Source organism: Epinephelus moara, chromosome 16, assembly GCF_006386435.1.
Source record: "Epinephelus moara isolate mb chromosome 16, YSFRI_EMoa_1.0, whole genome shotgun sequence".
NCBI classification, from domain to species: Eukaryota; Metazoa; Chordata; class Actinopteri; order Perciformes; family Serranidae; genus Epinephelus; species Epinephelus moara.
The window spans coordinates 43,609,653-43,627,151 of NC_065521.1; the positions used below are offsets into that span (position 1 = coordinate 43,609,653).

The following is a 17,499-nucleotide window of genomic DNA, read 5'->3' on the forward strand; positions in this document are numbered from 1 at the left end:
ATGTCTCTACGACATACGGGGCATGAGATATGCCTATTCAAAGTTTGCAATTTCAATCGGTTGCTATAGCGCCCCCCTTTGGCCAATTGATGTAATATTGCTTCATTGGCATCCTCCCATGACCCTCTACCACTGTGCCAAATTTCACATGGATTGACCAAGTCAGTGAGGAGAAAAACGTGGAACAGACACACAGTCATAATATTCAGTATATTATTATACTATATATATTATATTTTTAAAAGTCTAAATATAGACTGGAGGTTATTTTAAGGGGAAGAACTCACCTGTGCACACNCACACACAGAGTTTTCGTCATTATATAGTAAGATAACAGTCATAATATTCAGTATAAATGTATTTTTAAAAGTCTAAATATAGACTGGAGGTTATTTTAAGGGGAAGAACTCACCTGTGCACACTCTGCGACCCCACTGATAGTACCTGCGATGTTACACTCACAGTCTGCAGATAAAGCAAACACACAGAGTTCAGTTCTTTATGAGCTCCATGACTGCATTCAAACACATGTGTGATGTGTGTTTCATATCTCTTACTGGTGCATCCATCAGGAGTGTCAGGGGAGAGGTTCCAGTACAGAGGTTTACACCTGTCACAAGCGGGGCCCTCCACATGGTAACGACACTCACACTGGCCCTGAGAGGATGATTGACAGGAAATAAAATGTTAAGTCTGTTTCTACTGCCGGTGTCACTGTGTGTATGTGCAGCATTTACACTTAAAACACAAGTTTGACTTACAGTCCTATATTAACACCTGCTCTTACCGTACGGAGAAACCACAGAAAGCATCAAGGAAACATAATGAGGTTTTAATGTAAATATACTGTATATGTCTTTAGCTATACCCCAAAATATTTGAATTGCCTGTTGTCTCAGCTCTCTTAGTTGGAACTATTCTTGTGTCACAGTTAACCTTAAATATCATCTGTTAAATTAACTTGCAACATGAGCAAAATTCAAACAAATAAACACACAGAAACTCACCACTGGTGGCGGCACCACATACTGAACGGAGCCGGCAGGGTGACAGGTTCCAGCTTTAAATGACAGAGAGGGAAACATATATTATAGATACAGTGGGTTGTAGATTTTGACACAAAAATGCAGCCACTGGGAGAGTATTTAAAGGTCCGGTGTGTAAGATTCAGGAGGATTTAGTGGCATCTAGTGGTGAAGACTGCAAATTGCAACCAGGTGAAATTTCTCCTGGTTAGAATTCCTTCGGTGTTCATTGTTCAGGAGGTTTTTACCAGGAGCCGAATTATCCACAGAGGTCTCTTCCTCTCCAAAACAAACAGACCAGATGATTTAAACTGGTATAAACACTGAATAAAGTAGTTTCACATTTAAAAAATCAATTTTTTTCCAACACTCTTGAGGCAGAGGGGGTTCGAAAAAGTAACACTCACGAGTCAGAATAACAGGAGGTTTTCCTCATTCTGTCGACATTGTGTGAGTGCAGAATCAACATGAGACATTATTTCTGCTTTTAACAGCGGTTCTGAACAGGCTTGCACTCTTACTCATGACCTGTGTGTGTGTGTGTGTGTGTGTGTGTGTGTGTGTGTGTGTGTGTGTGTGCGTGTGATTAGCTGTAGGTTGCATTGACTGCAGCTGTCACACCTCACTTCTATTAAGTGAAGCAGACAAGAGAACCTGTGTGTGTGTGTGTGTGTGTGTGTGTGTGTGTGTTGTTATTACCTTGGCAGTTGGGGAAGCCGTAGGCGCCGTGTGCACAGCTGTCACACCTCAGTCCCACCACGTTGGGCAGACACACACACTGTCCCGTCACCTGGTCGCAGCTGGTGTAGCGGGAGCCCTCTGCAGAACACTGGCAGGCTGCAACACACGCTCTGATTAATCATCTGTCTCATCTAATGATTGATGATCTGTATATTGATTGATTTATATAAAAGCCAGAAAGCATCACGCACCAGTTTCAAAAGACAAAACAATGTTTAGGTGTTTCTATTACTTTCTTTCCTACATTGTGACTGATCAAATACACGCAGAGGAGTTTAGGGCGTCATTAAAAGTTCGGTGACTTACGTGTGCAGCTTGGGTAACCATAGTATCCAGGAGCACACTGGTCACACGACGCTCCGCTGTAATTAGGCCGGCAGTGGCAGTGACCCGACGCTGTGCAGCTGGTGTCCAATGAGGTGCGAGGATCACAAGTGCACACTGAGAAAACAAGAGGTGACACATGGTGTTACAGGAAAAATACAAACTGATAAAACATAAAGTTAAAGAATTATTTAAAGGTAAGAAGTACAAGTCGAATCCGAATCCTAAAACATCTCTAACTCAACTCCAGCTCTCTAACTACCTTTGTTGCATATCTTAGAGTATCCTTTCCTAATAATTGTGCCATTGTAGCTTCAACATTTTGTCCATTTCTGCCGTTAGATTTATTCTTTTACCCTGAAAAGGTGGAATCCAAATAAAGCGTCATAAAATTTAACGAGGCAATATAACACTTCATAAGAAGGTGTGTAAAGTTAAGTGTTTCCATGTGTTCAGTCCAACACGATATCATATTCTGTCTTTTCATTACAGTATGCAGCAGAAACAGGTGCATTTAATCACTTTCCGTTCAGGTTTCTGTGTGTGTGTGTGTGTGTGTGTGTGTGTGTGTGTGTGTGTGTGTGTGTACCTTGACAGTTGGGGTACGAGTGGAATCCAGATCTGCACTGTTCACATCGAGGACCCTGAAACTCTGGTTTACACAGACAACGACCGGACGCATCGCAGCCTTCAGGCAGAGAGCCGACTGTGCTGCAGCCGCACACTGAGGACAGAGACGGAGACAGAGACGGAGACAGACAGAAAGTCTTTGTGATTTTAATAGACAAAGAATTTAGTTATACATTCAGTCACTTTTTATTAAAGATGGTCTGTTTTTTAAGTGTCTTTATTTTGAATAGGAGACACATTTCCACCTGTATCTGGACATCGGCATCCAATCACTGACCTTTGTATTTACACCTGGTACTAATAAACCTAACCTAATAAATCTTGGTATTTTACACTCTGGGGTGGGCAGGAGGTGCTAGTAATCATTTGCCTGGGTTCATACCACAAATTGTATAAACGAAGTAGACGCTGTCACTGTGACGTCTCTCATTCGTTTGGGGACTATGATTTTGAAGCCTCGAGTTTGGTGTTCTGGCTGTCGCCATCTTGGTTTTTTGGAGCCGAAAGAGACCATGGTTGAATAAAAGGGCAAAACCTAGGAGGAGCAAGGGGTGGGTCTGACCTAGAACCTGAGGACACTATGCACGTCCACCTATACTGGCAACCTGACGGCACCTGTTTCCTGGCTCCACCGCAGAGCATGTGAGTGGAGCGGGGAGCGGGAGGATTTTGTGTTGAGCGAGGAGCGGCTATTTTTTTTAAAAAGGTGGAGCGGAGCCTTATCTCTCGTTCCAATTTCGCTCCGGTAGCTCATGCCCCACCCAGAATGCATCTTTGCACCTGCGCACACCCACACTATTTTCTTTCAAAACTATGGAGTTTACTGTGTACTTCATAAAACAAACTGAGAAGAGAAGCAGCGGTACCTTGGAGAATGGTCCCTAACTGCGGGAAGAGGCGAGAGGGCTTCCCCGGAGGTCGGCCGCTTAACCCGGTCCGTCTTCTCTACACTTTAACTTATTTCCACCCTGCCGACAGCGGTACCGTGGAGAACGGTCCCTAACTGCGGGGAGAGGGCTTCCCCGGAAAATCTACCAAGCTCATGTTTTATTTGTGAATAGAAGATTACAGGTTAGGGTAGTACGACGCAGTTTTTTTGAGCAGAGTAGTGAGCAAGTGGAGAGGGATAAAATTTATGATGGAGTGGACCAGACCGGAGCGAAGAATGCGCAGAACCCACTCCGCTCCGCTCACATGCTCTGCTCCACTGTGTGCAGTCGCTGCTAAAAAGACACGATGAAAGGGTCAAAGTTTTAAGACGAAAACACGTCTGAAGCTATTTAAATGTACACAGTGCCATGGATACACATTACTGTACATCTATCCTGATTAACAGGTCTCTATGGCAGCGACTTGTCGATCCCAAGGCAGCCACGCCCTAAAGCACACCCCTGATTTGACATTTATGTTCATGTAAATGGGACCATAATTTTCAAGGTGAATGTCATGCTATATTGCAGACTTAAACTTAAGTTTGAGATCATAAACATATGAGAAAATGTTTACTGAGGTAATAAATCAAGTGAGAAATAGGTCCATTTCCTAACTCAATCAGATTCTTTTGCCCCCTGCTGGTCATTAGAAGGAATGCAGGTTTAAGGCTTCACTTCACTAGTCTCGCTCACCAGACCTTTCTCAAGGAAAGAAAGGTCTGGCTGGGCCGACTCTCACTTTAAGATTGGAGACAAAAATGCCCCGGCTGCTTGTATTTCTTTCAACCAATCACAATCGTTCTGGGCGGTGCCACAGCAACGGTGCGCTTGCAAAAATATTGCCGGGGGGAAACAGGTTTTGGTGTAACACGCTCACAAAAATATCACCTACAGGACGCGAACCATGGCAGAAAAATGGCTACATCCCCGCAAGATCAAACACCGCAAAAGTTAGTAAAGGACGTGTTGAAAACGGTTAAAAACTCCTACACAACCGGAGGTGGTAGGGCGGGACTTCAGCAGGTGGCTCGTGCCGCCCAATGAGAGGCTGATCTATGCAGCGAACTTCCGCCCACTCAGACTACACTTCACAGACCCGTCCGCTTCTTTTATACAGTCTGTGGTTCACAGGCACCGAGGGCCTCTGCTTACATGCTGGAAATGTTGCTGTATACATTCGTGCATTGAGTCTTGACTTCAACTATAAAAGACTAACATATACAACTGTGCTACAGCTCAGCCTCGCTACCTAATTTCTCCGTCTTTTCACACCTGTCACAAAGCTTCCTCTAGAAAACAAACCAATAAAAAAGAGAATGAGGTAGTGGTGTACTTGAGGACTGATTTATCATATGAAAACTCAAGAAAAAGCAGAAGTGCTCTCAAAGAAAAGGATCAGCACATGAGAGGAGAAAATAAACTTCAGGCACTCATGCATGGAGCAGAGACAAATGCATTTAAATTAAGTAAGTTAACTGTATTTGTTCTGGCTCCATGCACGAGTGCCTGAAGTTGTCCTGACTGGTTGCAGCCACAGACGATGACTCACGTTGACAGAGCGGGTAGTTGAAGTATCCTGGTGCACACTGGTCGCACTGGGCACCTTGGAAACCAATCCGGCACACGCTGTGACCTGTCACCAAGTCACATGACCCGTCCAGACAGCCGGGACCTGCACACTGACAGGCTGCAGACACACACACAGTGAGATAAATAAAACAGCACCAACACAGACTGATAAATAACACGTGTTTATTTAGAGCTGACTGTCTGTGAATTTACCAACTTTACTCACTGGAGGAAATGTGTCAAACTATTTACACTGATTAACACAGCTTAGTGGAATGCTGTTTATTCAGGGGTTTGTGTGTGTGTGTGTGTGTGTGTGTGTGTGTGTGTGTGTGTGTGTGTGAGGCTGCTCCTGGGTGGTAAACCAACACAGGATAAATAAACAAGCAGATAAATAAAGCGTCTGGAATCCCTACCTTTGTTTGTGTTTTAGTATTTCTGTCTGTCTGTGCATGTGAGTGGAACAAATGTGGCCTGATCCATTAAACTTAACTGTAAAAACCTGGTTGTTTAAACACTCCTCAGTTAAAACCAAATGATTCTGATTTAATGGCTTTGAGAGACGGAGAAATCATCATCTGAAGTTTCATCCTTCATTAGCTCCCGATTATGCAAAGCAAAGTCATTAAAACAGATGCTGTTCAGTGTTGTTAGGGACTCAGGAGAGTGAGGAGGTGCTTTTCCTCTTACCTGTAGTGTCATTTATCAGTCCAGATTGTTTAAGTGTGAGTTGTCAAGAGCTGGAGATATTGAACGAACAGATGACTGCCTTCTCTCCAGTATAATGGAACTAGATGTCATTCAGCTTGTGGCGCTCAAAGCGCCAAAAAACATACATCTGACCCATGACCCAGTTACTCAAGATAATCCACAGACCTTGTTGTGAGCAGTTTCATGTCGGAACTATTTTCCTTCTACTGAACTACACCGTATCACTGCGCAGAAGGACGTGTGCATCTACTCATGGACGAGTGACTCGAGCTTCTCATTCATTCTTCATTTTTCAAGCACACTAAATGCCAAATATTTGATAGTCCCAGGTCCTCAGATGTGAGAATTCATTGCTAAATTAAAGTTAGATTTATAACTTTGGGTTTTGGACAGCTGGTCGGACAAAACACCCTATAGTGTAGGATACTTCAGAACTAAAATCAAGGACATCAGATCCAGCCTGTTATCCAAGAAAGTTTTGTCTGTTAACACACCTGGACTGTTGTCCTTGCCTGAGGAAACACTGGAGAGTTTTGCCCTGGTTGATGCAAGGACACTTGGTCGAGTTTTCTCCCAAGTAAACCCAACAACTTGCCTTTTAGATCCAATTCCCACATTACTTTTAAAGACGTTTTATGGTTTCTTTGAGGAGCAGTTTTTAAACATCATGAATTGCTCTCTTCAGACAGGTGTCTTCCACACCACCTTTAAAACGGCGGTGGGGAAGACACCTGTCTGAAGAAGAGCAACTTAGACCCCAACGTTCTTAATAATTACCGACCTGTATCCAACTTACCGTTTTTAAGTAAAATTTTAGAAAAACTGTTTTTTAACCAAGTTAATGACTTTTTAAATAGAAATAGCATTTTAGAGGGGTATCAGTCTGGTTTTAGGAGGAACCACAGTACCGAGACAGCCCTTCTAAAGATTATAAACGACATCAGGTGGAATTTAGATAACAAAAAGCTCACAGTGTTGGTTCTACTGGATCTAAGCGCCGCTTTTGATACGGTAGACCATCACATTTTATTAAAAAGACTCAGACACCTGGTCGGCCTCTCCGGTACTGTTCTTAACTGGTTTTGTTCTTATCTCACAGACCGATGCTTTTATGTAAGTATGGATACATGTTCCTCAGGAACCCATGAAATTGGATGTGGGGTTCCCCAAGGCTCAATTTTAGGTCCACTTCTCTTTAATCTTTACATGCTTCCCCTTGGGGACGTCATCAGGAGACACGGCATCAGCTTCCATAGTTATGCCGATGATACACAGCTATACATCGCCGTGTCTCCTGATGACACAGGGCCAATTGATGCCCTTTTTAACTGCATTGTAGACATCAAGTCATGGATGGCAGAGAATTTCCTACAGCTCAACCAGGACAAAACTGAGGTTTTAGTTATAGGTCCTGAAGGCCAGAGAGAGAAACTTTTACCAAAACTACAGGATCTTAAACCAACCCAATCAGTAAAAAATTTGGGCGTGACTTTTGACTCTGAGCTGAATTTTATCCCACATATCAAAAATATAACGAAAATAGGTTTTTATCACCTTAAGAACATAGCCAGAGTCCGCCCGTTTCTCTCTCAGGCCAGTACGGAGGTGCTAATGCATGCTTTTATTTCCTGTCGCTTAGATTACTGTAATGCCCTGCTCTCTGGTCTTCCCAAAAAGAGTATTTTAAATCTCCAATTATTACAAAACTCAGCCGCACGCGTGCTGACGAGGACCAGAGGGCGGGAGCACATTACACCGGTTTTAGAGTCGCTGCATTGGCTCCCCGTCCGCTTCAGGATCGATTTTAAGATTCTCTTACTCGTTTTTAAATGTCTTAACGGCCTTGCGCCCTCTTATTTATCTGATCTGCTTTTACCATATCAACCCTCGCGGACCCTGAGGTCCTCCGGCACTGGCCTTTTAACCATACCAAAACCCAGAACAAAAACCCATGGTGAGGCAGCATTTAGCCACTATGGCCCCCACCTGTGGAACAGCCTGCCGGAGAGCCTCAGGACTGCAGAGACTGTTGATATTTTTAAAAGAAGATTAAAGACACACCTTTTTAATCAGGCTTTTAACTAATATTTTAAACTCTTCTTATGTTCTTATCTGGTTCTATCCTACTTTATGTTGCTGCTTTTATCTTGCTTTTTAAGATGATATTAATCTTAATTTTTTGTTTTTATTTATCACTGGTACTGTATCTATTCTATTTTATTTATAATCTTACGTATTTTATTTTTGGTACTGTATTTATTTTATTTTATTTATTCTTTTAGTCCTATTTTATGCTTTTAGTCTTTAGCTTTTAACTCCAGTGTTTCCTCAGGGGGGTCCTCCACACTGGGAGCTGTGTCGGGTCTGCTATTGGGGGTGCTGTCCTTGGGTCCCTTCGGCCCGGCCGGCTGGGGGCTCCTCCCTTCGATATGGGGGTCCACCTGTCTGTCGGAGTCGGGGGGCCTGGGTGCTGGTCCCCCCCGATGGCACGGCCTGCGGCTCCTCCCAGTGTGGACGGCCCCAAAGGTGGCGTTTCCTTGATCCTCAGTGCCATGCCATGTCTCCCTATTGTGTGTGTGTGTGTGTGTGTGTGTGTGTCTAGTATGAAGGGTGGGAGGGAGGGGCTTTCTTTCTTTGTAATTGTTTTTCTTTCTTTAATTGTGTTAATTGCTTTTAATTCTGTAAAGCACTTTGTGTTGCATGTCCGTGCAGGAAAAGCGCTCTACAAATAAAGTTGATTGATTGATTGATTGATTGATTGATATTTTTCAGTGATTTCTGATGTCGTATGGACCAGAGAATTAATGATAACAATCGTTAGCTGCAGCCCTACTACATTTCTCTATCCATGCGACCATCTCTCACCCTGACAGTTGAGTCCGTAGAAACCTGGAGCGCAGGTGTCGCAGTGGTCACCAGTGAAACCTTGTTTACAGACGCAGGTCTGAGTTCGAGGATCCGGCCTGCAGGAGTTATCCACAGTCCCGGCTGCGCTGCACTCACAGTCTGCACACAGAGAAGATAAACTGGTTTGTTGGGAGGAAAGTTATTTAACTTTTGATAGGAAACAGGTAAATAAAAAAGACAGAGATTTAGTCAAAGTCATTGTCTATGATGAGAATGATTTATATTTATCACAAACAGGCTGATATGAGCGGAGCCACAGCAGCACAACGACATGTATCTGTGACGTCGGACTGAACTGTGGTTTTTCCAGCTTATCATATTCCGACAAATTCCACTCACACCAGAGATTTTCCCAAAACTCCCTCAAACATCTGACTCACACCAAAAACATGAACAGCTGAACAGGTGAGGGGAGAGAATGGAAAAACACAGACACAGGATCAGAGTGTGAGTCAGAGTCAGTCATCAGTTTGCTTCTGAACTTTCTTTGCTTTGATCACAGTGTATTGTTAAAGTTTCATTATATGATACTGAATGTTGTAATAGTGGGAGGAACCTCTGTGGAAAGTCTTTTCTCTGAACTGAACCCATTGCTTATGCTTTATTATGTCTGCCAGGAATAAGCCCTGAGGGGATCATGTGTTTGTCTGCAGCTAATCTCACAAACTACTGGACCAATCAGCCTAATATTTCGTGTGCACATGTATGACTCAAAGACCTCTCTCATCAAAGATTTGTGGCTTTGTTTTAGTCATCAAAAATAAATTCATCCTCACAATTACTTTGTATTTGTATTTCACATACAGTGACTCTTCACAGCTAAACTTGATTTGCTCTGTGCAACATGTCGCGGGTCCGTTAAAAAAAGACAAGTTTACTGACGCCATTTGTTCTTAAAGACTCTGCAGTGGTTGAGAAAAGAGAGCCAAAAGTTTAATATTTAAATAGGACAAAACACACAAATATATAAAACAAAAAATAAAGAACACAAGAGTCTTACTGATGATCTCTCCTGCCGTTTTGGCCTCGCCATTGTTGTTGTTGTTTGGATCGGTGGGATCGGTGGCGATGGCTGATGGACACAGAGACAGAAAGAGGGAGATCAGAAACCAGGGAAATATTTCAACAAGAAGTTTTTCTAGTCATGGTGAATGTAAATTCTTTGTCGAGCTCCTTCGGACAGAAAACCCCAAAGCTCACACACTGTTTAATGAGTTTTATGTTTGTGTTGCTGCGACTCACGGTAACAGCTGGGGAAGTTTATGTAGCCGCTGGCGCAGGAATCACAGTTCTCTCCGGCGTAGTTTGGTTTACAGAAACAGCGACCGGTCAGATCCTCACAGGTACCGTCAGTGAACTCTGACTGACAGTTACAGCCTGCAGAGAGAGAGGGAGGGAGAGGAGGAGGAGACATGTAGGCAGAAAAGATGACCATAAGACTGAGAGCAAAAAGAAAACCTATACGATATAACTGATGTTCATGTGATCATGTTATCTGACAGGCAGCGGTCACTCACGTGAGCAGGCCAGCGGGGAGTCTATGGTGTGGTCAGGTGACCTGTAGTAGGTGGGGATGCAACGCTCACAGTTGACTCCAGTGGTGTGATGCTGAAAGGAAAGAGTTGCCCGTTAGTTAGCTCCTTATAATTGGAATCAGATGTTCGAAAAAGATGTTTGTTCTGTATATTATGTAAATTTCCCAACTTTTAAGTCAAAGTTTTTGACGTCCTCCTCTAATTTTACTTTTCAGGACACCTTCTCATTACTGAAGGAACCGTAACAGGATACAAATATAAGACTATAAAGACATTATAAGTGAAACGCAGAAGACGACAATAACGGCCGCTCACTGAGGAAGAGCAGAATAAAGCAGAGTGTTGGGTACCTGACAGTTGAGGCAGACTCCTCCACCTCTGTGGTGTCCGTGGACGTCGATGCTGCCTCTCTTGTGATCCACCTCGGGGTCGTAGTAACAGTCAAACGAGTGACGGTGACAGTTACACGCTGGAACACAAACACAGACAGCAGGTGAATGAACAGTGACGGTTTGAAAATAACTGAAATATCAGTAATATTTTGAACTGAAATGATTTTAAAAAAAGATAAAATATTTCAAAAAACCTGAAATAAACATTAGGTCAAGTGTAGAAGTTGACAATGACAACTGAGAAAACCCTATTTGCTGATGAAGACCATGAAATGCAGCGAAAAAGCTCCAGGAAAAAGCTAATGTGTGGATCCTGAGTTATTTATTATTATCATAATCAATCTTTTTTTTTTTTTTTTTACTTTTTATTTTATTGCAAGACAATACAAAACACTAGCAAAACAACAAAAACAGTGAATTCAAAAGTGAATACAGGCCATGTTTGTGTTTGTGTGTCTATAATCTCCAAGTTTGACACTTGAAAGGATGGCGGAGAGGAAAAATAAAATAAAATAAAATAAAATAATAAATATGAAAAGAAGAATGATCATGATAATAATAATAATAAAGGGGAAGGAAGTATATAAAAACTAATCCTAAATTTTAATTGTTATAACTAATACTAATACTAATAATTAAAAGAAAAACATAAATAAATAAAAAAATAATAAAAATAGCAAAAAAGTCCCCCATCCGCTGGCAGCAAGGGGATTTAAATAATTCCTGTCAGGTGAAATGTCTTTAATGTCCAGTATTTATCTATCTATTTATTTTCTAATTAATATAAAATCAATATGTGGAGGCAGTCAAAAGATATTACAAAGGAGGAATAATAAACTCTTGTTAGAATATAATTATTGGACAAACTATAGAAATTAGAGTCAGTTTCACATGACATCATTAACTGAACAGGATCCAACTTCATAGATCGTTTTACAAGTGAGTGAATCAACTAAAAAACAAACAGATGCACAGGTTGCACAGATGCTCACAAACACACATGAACACTGAGCGTTCACCTGGAGGGTTAAAACTGCTGCAAGCCGAGAGACATGAAGCAGGAGGAAAGAGAATAAAGACGAGGACGAGAGGACACAGGAGAGGGACAGAGTTAGTCAGCACTTAGTTACTGATCAGTACAGCCTTATATAACTTTTCATTAATTAGCAGCAGATATTGCAGCCTCACAAAATGCTTCATTTCTTCTTTGGTGACAAGTTTATGTTGGATCTGAAACGACCTGAGACATTCATGTCATCCTGCTCTGTGAAGTCTCTTCAGATGGAGTTGTTGTTTTGAAACCTGTTTCCTCCGACAGGTGTTCACTGAGGTGATCACACACTCTGCTGAGGTTTCATATTCAGCTTGTTCCCAAACAAATCAAAGACGAGAGAAATGAGAGAAGCTGTAATTAACACGACCACACAGGCTTCATCATTTCCTGACGTCTGATGAAAGTCACTTATCAGGCTCTTTGTTGTCTGAAGTGTGTAGAAGGAGGCTGGGGATGTTTCATGAATCATAAAAAGGTTATTTCATGTCTGATCACAGTCGGTGATCAAAGACTGGTGCAGTCTCTTTTAATGATCTTCCACTCTTAGTAGTTATTTTTAATCTGTCCATTCAGAGAGTCAAGAAAAAACTTTGTTGTGCTATTTATGACCCTGCAAATGTTTAGGTGTTCATTTCACTATGGAAGTAGAAGAAGACGAAGACGAAGATGATGATGATGATGAAGAAGACATAAAAAGAGGAAGAAGATGTTGAAGAACAAGAAGAAGATCATGAAGAAGAGGAAGAAGAAGCAGAAGAGGACCATAATGATGAAGAGGACAATGATGAAGAGAAAATAATGAAGATGAAGATTGTGATGTAGAAGAACATGACAGAAAAGAAGAGGAAGAAGAAGAGGAAGACAAAGAAGAAGAAGACAACGATGATGGTGAAGAAGAAGATGAAGATACTGATGGAGAAGAAGATAATAGTGATGACGTAGATGAAGACAAAGAGGAAGATGATAATTATGATGAAGAAGAAGATGATGAAGAAGAAGATGATAATGATGATGATGAAGACGAAGCAGATGATAATGATGATGAAGACAAAGAAGAAGATGATAATTATGATGATGAAGAAGAAGATGATAATGATGATGAAGAGGAAGAAGAAGACAATGAAGATAATGATGAAGAAGATGATGAAGAAGAGGAAGATGAAGAAGAAGATAATGATGATGAAGACAAAGAATAAGATGATAAATATGATGATGAAGAAGATGATGAAGAAGAAGAAGAGGAAGATGAAGAAGAAGATAATAATGATGAAGACAAAGAAGAAGATGATAATTATGATGAAGAAGATGATGATGAAGAAGAAGATGATAATGATGATGAAGACGAAGCAGATGATAATGATGATGAAGAAGAAGATGATAATGATGATGAAGAGGAAGAAGAAGAAGACAATGAAGATAATGATGAAGAAGATGATGAAGAAGAGGAAGATGAAGAAGAAGATAATGATAATGAAGACAAAGAAGAAGATGATAATTATGATGAAGAAGAAGATGATAATGATGATGAAGACGAAGCAGATGATAATGATGATGAAGACAAAGAAGAAGATAATTATGATGAAGAAGATGATAATGATGATGAAGATGAAGCAGATGATAATGATGATGAAGATGAAGAGGAAGAAGAAGAAGACAATGAAGATAATGATGAAGAAGATGATGAAGAGGAAGATGAAGAAGAAGATAATGATGATGAAGACAAAGAAGAAGATGATAATTATGATGATGAAGAAGATAATGATGAAGAAGAAGAGGAAGATGAAGAAGAAGAGGAAGAAGACAAGACAAACACCCACACGCTCAGATTTCTGGGCTCATCATCACTCTCAGGATGTTCTTCCTCCTGGACTCACAGAGAACACAAAGTCAAAAACTGAAGAGTAAAAGCTACTACTACTCGACTACTTCTTGGACATGTGACTCACTGTAGCCTTGTCATCACTATAAGGTTACCTGGCAACCAGCGGAGACGACATGAAAAGAACTTGTGTAACTGATTCCTTTGGCTTTGATGAAATGAAAAAGAGGAGTGGAAGTCTAACGCACCAAACTTGACCTCATCACTGTGAACGTACACACACAGATTACATACATCCTTTAAGTTACTCCAGGATAAAGAAAGAGAAGTGCGCACACGCACACACACACACACACACACACACACACACACATGTACAACCCAGACCAACGTTTGCTCTTCGTACAGTGTCAGCGAAACCCTGATAGAGCTTTTTGTTCTTATCTGACCCTCAGCGCCTGAGAGGTGCCGGCTGAAGAAACCAGCGCTCCTTATCCTGCAGCTCTGACTCCAGCTCTGATAGCGCCGAGTGCTTTTCTCAACCCTGAGGCACATTTGACTTTTTCCCTTTTTCATGACACAAAAAAAGACCTTTGGGCACCGTTCAGTGCAGTGAGTCAGTCAGTCAGAGATAAACTGAGCAGACATGAATAATTTGGCCTGTAAACAGAGACAAGTCCTGTCCTTAGAGTTCCCCTCTGCCCCACAAGTCTCAGTCAGGTCATATATTCTCTTAAAAATGGTTACTTTCAACTGTCTTTAAAAAGGCTGAAATACGGCTGGACAACATCGCCTATGAATTATATTGCAATATTTGTAGGTTATTTTGTAATACACAATATAAATATTGATATTTATAGACTACCATAAATGCTAAACAAACTATTGTTAAAATAAAGTGAAATAAAGTACTGCTACGATAAAGTTAAAGTACTGTAATTTTTTAAATTTTAATTAAGTACTGTTGTAAGTAAGTTAAATGAAGTACTATTACTACTGTTACTGAAAAATAATGTTGCAATATCTTTAGGCTATATCGCGATACACAATATATATCATGATATTTTGAAATCTCCTCTGAACTACTGCAGACTACTAAAATTATTAAATGAACTGCAGTTACAATAAAGCTGAATAAAGTAGCTACTTTTATAATAAAGTTAAATAAAGTACTGATACAATAAACTATTGTTAAAAATAAAGTTAAATAAAGTACTTTTAAAATGAAGTTAAAAAAAGAACTGTTACAATAATGTTAACTAAAGTATTGTTAAAATAAAGTTAAATAAAACACTGTAATAATAAAGTTAAGTAAAGTACTGATGCAATAAAGTTAACTCTAGCATAGTTATCATCAAGTTAAATAAAGAACCGTTACAAAAATGTTAACTTAAGTATTGTTGTAACAAAGTTAAATGAGGTACTGTTAAAATAAAGTTAAAGAACGTTCTGTTAAATAACGTCAAACAACGAACTGATAAAATAAAGTTAACTAAAGTAACGATAAAATAAAGTAAATAAATTATATTGTTAAAATAAAGTTGAATAAAGTTATGTTATGATAAAGTTAGATTAAGTATTAATATAATGAAATAAACCAAAGCTTTTATTCTGAAGCACCTGGCTCATCCCGAGCAGGAAGTGCTGATGTTTTTGCTGTGAAGCTTCCGCTCAACAGTTAGCAGTTAGCTGTTAGCTGTTAGCAGTTAGCGGAAAGTTAAACTGTTTCAGCCCAGTTAAAGTCACATATTGAAAACAACCTCGCAGCACTGCAGCTGATGCCTCCGTCTCCTCCTCTCTGTAGTTTCATATCAAGTTGCCCTTCGGTGACCTTTCTGCCATTGTGATACTACTGTTGTTCATTGTTAAATATAACTGCAGCGTTGATAACAGACGGCTCTCACGTGTAAATATAACCAGAGCTTTGATAACGACAGACGGCCGCAGGACACAGTCAGAGATTGTTTTAAGACACGATCAAAGCTTTGAGCTGATAGTCTAAATGAAATACTTCATAAGTGGCCGATGTGTCAATAACCTGTGATCATGACCTAAAATAAACACTAACATTAAATAAAATATTCTGAACTTAGACTGAGTCATTCTTCACGAGTCCACGAGCAGGCAGAGCATTTCAACATTATACATTACTGCAATCTATGAAAACAGGAAAGTCACCTGGAAATAAAACACGAAACTCGAGATTGAGAGCTCAGTGAATTTAAAAACCAGACGTCTATTTAATTCACTTATATATAGTAAATTAAACAGTGAAAATAAACTATCCTCCTCTTTCCCGGGGATCCCCTGGACCTCCCTCAAGGACTCCTGGGTGAGCAGACACACAGCTCAGATGTATGTGTGAGAGCTAACTGCAGCGCTGCGGCCCGTGAGTCTGTTCAGCTTCGTTAATTTAAGGCCAACTCGTTCTGTTGAACCAACACATCAAAGAAAACACATTCCTCTGCAGGGATCACTGATTCACCTCTGTGTGTGTGTGTGTGTGTGTGTGTGTGTGTGTGTGTGTGTGTGTGTGTGAGAGAGACCAAGCACGAGGTCTTCCACGTACACTTGAGTGTGTGTGTCAAGGCAAAGTATCAGGACCACTACTCACATTCACACTCGTTAGCGCTGTAGGTCGTGGCTGGTTTCCATGGTAACTGGTTGTATCCGGGGCAACACTGGTCACAAGACAGGCCACAGGTGTTGTGCTGACAGTCGCACTGTAACCTGTAAACAACAACAACAACAAGAGTATGAGTAAAGAAAACAACTCATTTTACTTAGAATGGGAGTTTTAATTTGACATCAGCTCCCAGTGTGTGGCTTTTACACTTTGACTGACACACACACACACACACACACACACACACACACACACACACACAAACACTGCAGACACAAAAGGCTGAAACATGCCATGGTATGTAGCTATCTCAGCCCATTGTGTTTTGGGTAAAACATCATTTGAACTTTTCTCAGAAGTTCACATTCCTCTGCTGCTGTCACTTCAAAGACAAAGAAAGAAAGAAAGAAAGAAAGAAAGAAAGAAAGAAAGAAAGGAGAAGCGTGACAGAGAGTCAAGAGAAAAGTGGAAATGGACCCCCCAACAATGAAAGAGTTAATCTTTCTCCTTCATCGACGGCGGCTGACTGCTTCACCCCGGCGTTTTAATCGGATTAAGTGTGTAAACCTGCGGCCTGCCGAGTGTGGCCAAGACACAGCGGGGAGAGAGGAAAAACCCTTTAACGCCATTCTCTCGTCTCTCTGAGTCCTCTTAATCGGTCAAAGAGAGACAAACACAGAAGACTGGAGTCACGGGAGAGACGAGTGTGATCAAAAGGAAGGAAACAAATCCAAGAAAATCACCTAACAAATGTTTTCCCTCTGGTTTCAGTTTGATTCCTTCAACAACTACTTTCTAAAATAGTCACCTGAGATGAATCAAATTAGGGCTTGTCCCTTAATTTTTCTCCACTTTTGCTGACGACTCCCTTCTATACTCATCAGTCACATTCCTACAAACTCCACTAAATTTCTCATGTTCTATTATTGAGGAAAACGCATGGAATATGTAGCTGGATTTTATCTCAAACATACAAACACCAACCTTTAAATATTGCTATTTATCCTAGACCTTCTTGAAGAGGTGGTCTTGGTCTGGTTACAAACGAACTCTGGTGCGGTCCACGATGAGCAGCGCTAAAATCAACCTGCGTAGTTGTCCCTCCATTGTGACATTAGAAAGTGTCACATTTATCCTGCAAGTGTACTCTTCTTCAACGTTTGCTTTACTTCCTGGATTTTTCCCACATGGAAATTCTGACCAATCAAGAGCAGCTTTCTCACACAAGGCATTT

At 40.9% G+C, this 17,499-nt stretch overlaps 1 protein-coding gene across 2 annotated transcripts in view; it reads right to left on the reverse strand.

Annotated features, from left to right (window-relative positions):
• Positions 1-17,499, reverse strand: part of lama5 (laminin, alpha 5) — a 138,562-nt gene that overhangs the window by 45,372 nt on the left and 75,691 nt on the right. For both annotated transcript variants that reach the window (XM_050064002.1, XM_050064001.1), the window contains exons 7-19: positions 16,254-16,369; positions 10,725-10,843; positions 10,357-10,447; positions 10,082-10,216; positions 9,840-9,911; positions 8,798-8,938; positions 5,202-5,339; positions 2,680-2,814; positions 2,073-2,207; positions 1,725-1,862; positions 1,008-1,060; positions 558-657; positions 413-465 (exon numbers count right to left, since the gene is read on the reverse strand). In XM_050064002.1, the coding sequence (XP_049919959.1) occupies positions 413-465; positions 558-657; positions 1,008-1,060; positions 1,725-1,862; positions 2,073-2,207; positions 2,680-2,814; positions 5,202-5,339; positions 8,798-8,938; positions 9,840-9,911; positions 10,082-10,216; positions 10,357-10,447; positions 10,725-10,843; positions 16,254-16,369 (1,426 nt within the window). The remainder of the gene's footprint in view (positions 1-412; positions 466-557; positions 658-1,007; positions 1,061-1,724; positions 1,863-2,072; positions 2,208-2,679; positions 2,815-5,201; positions 5,340-8,797; positions 8,939-9,839; positions 9,912-10,081; positions 10,217-10,356; positions 10,448-10,724; positions 10,844-16,253; positions 16,370-17,499) is intronic.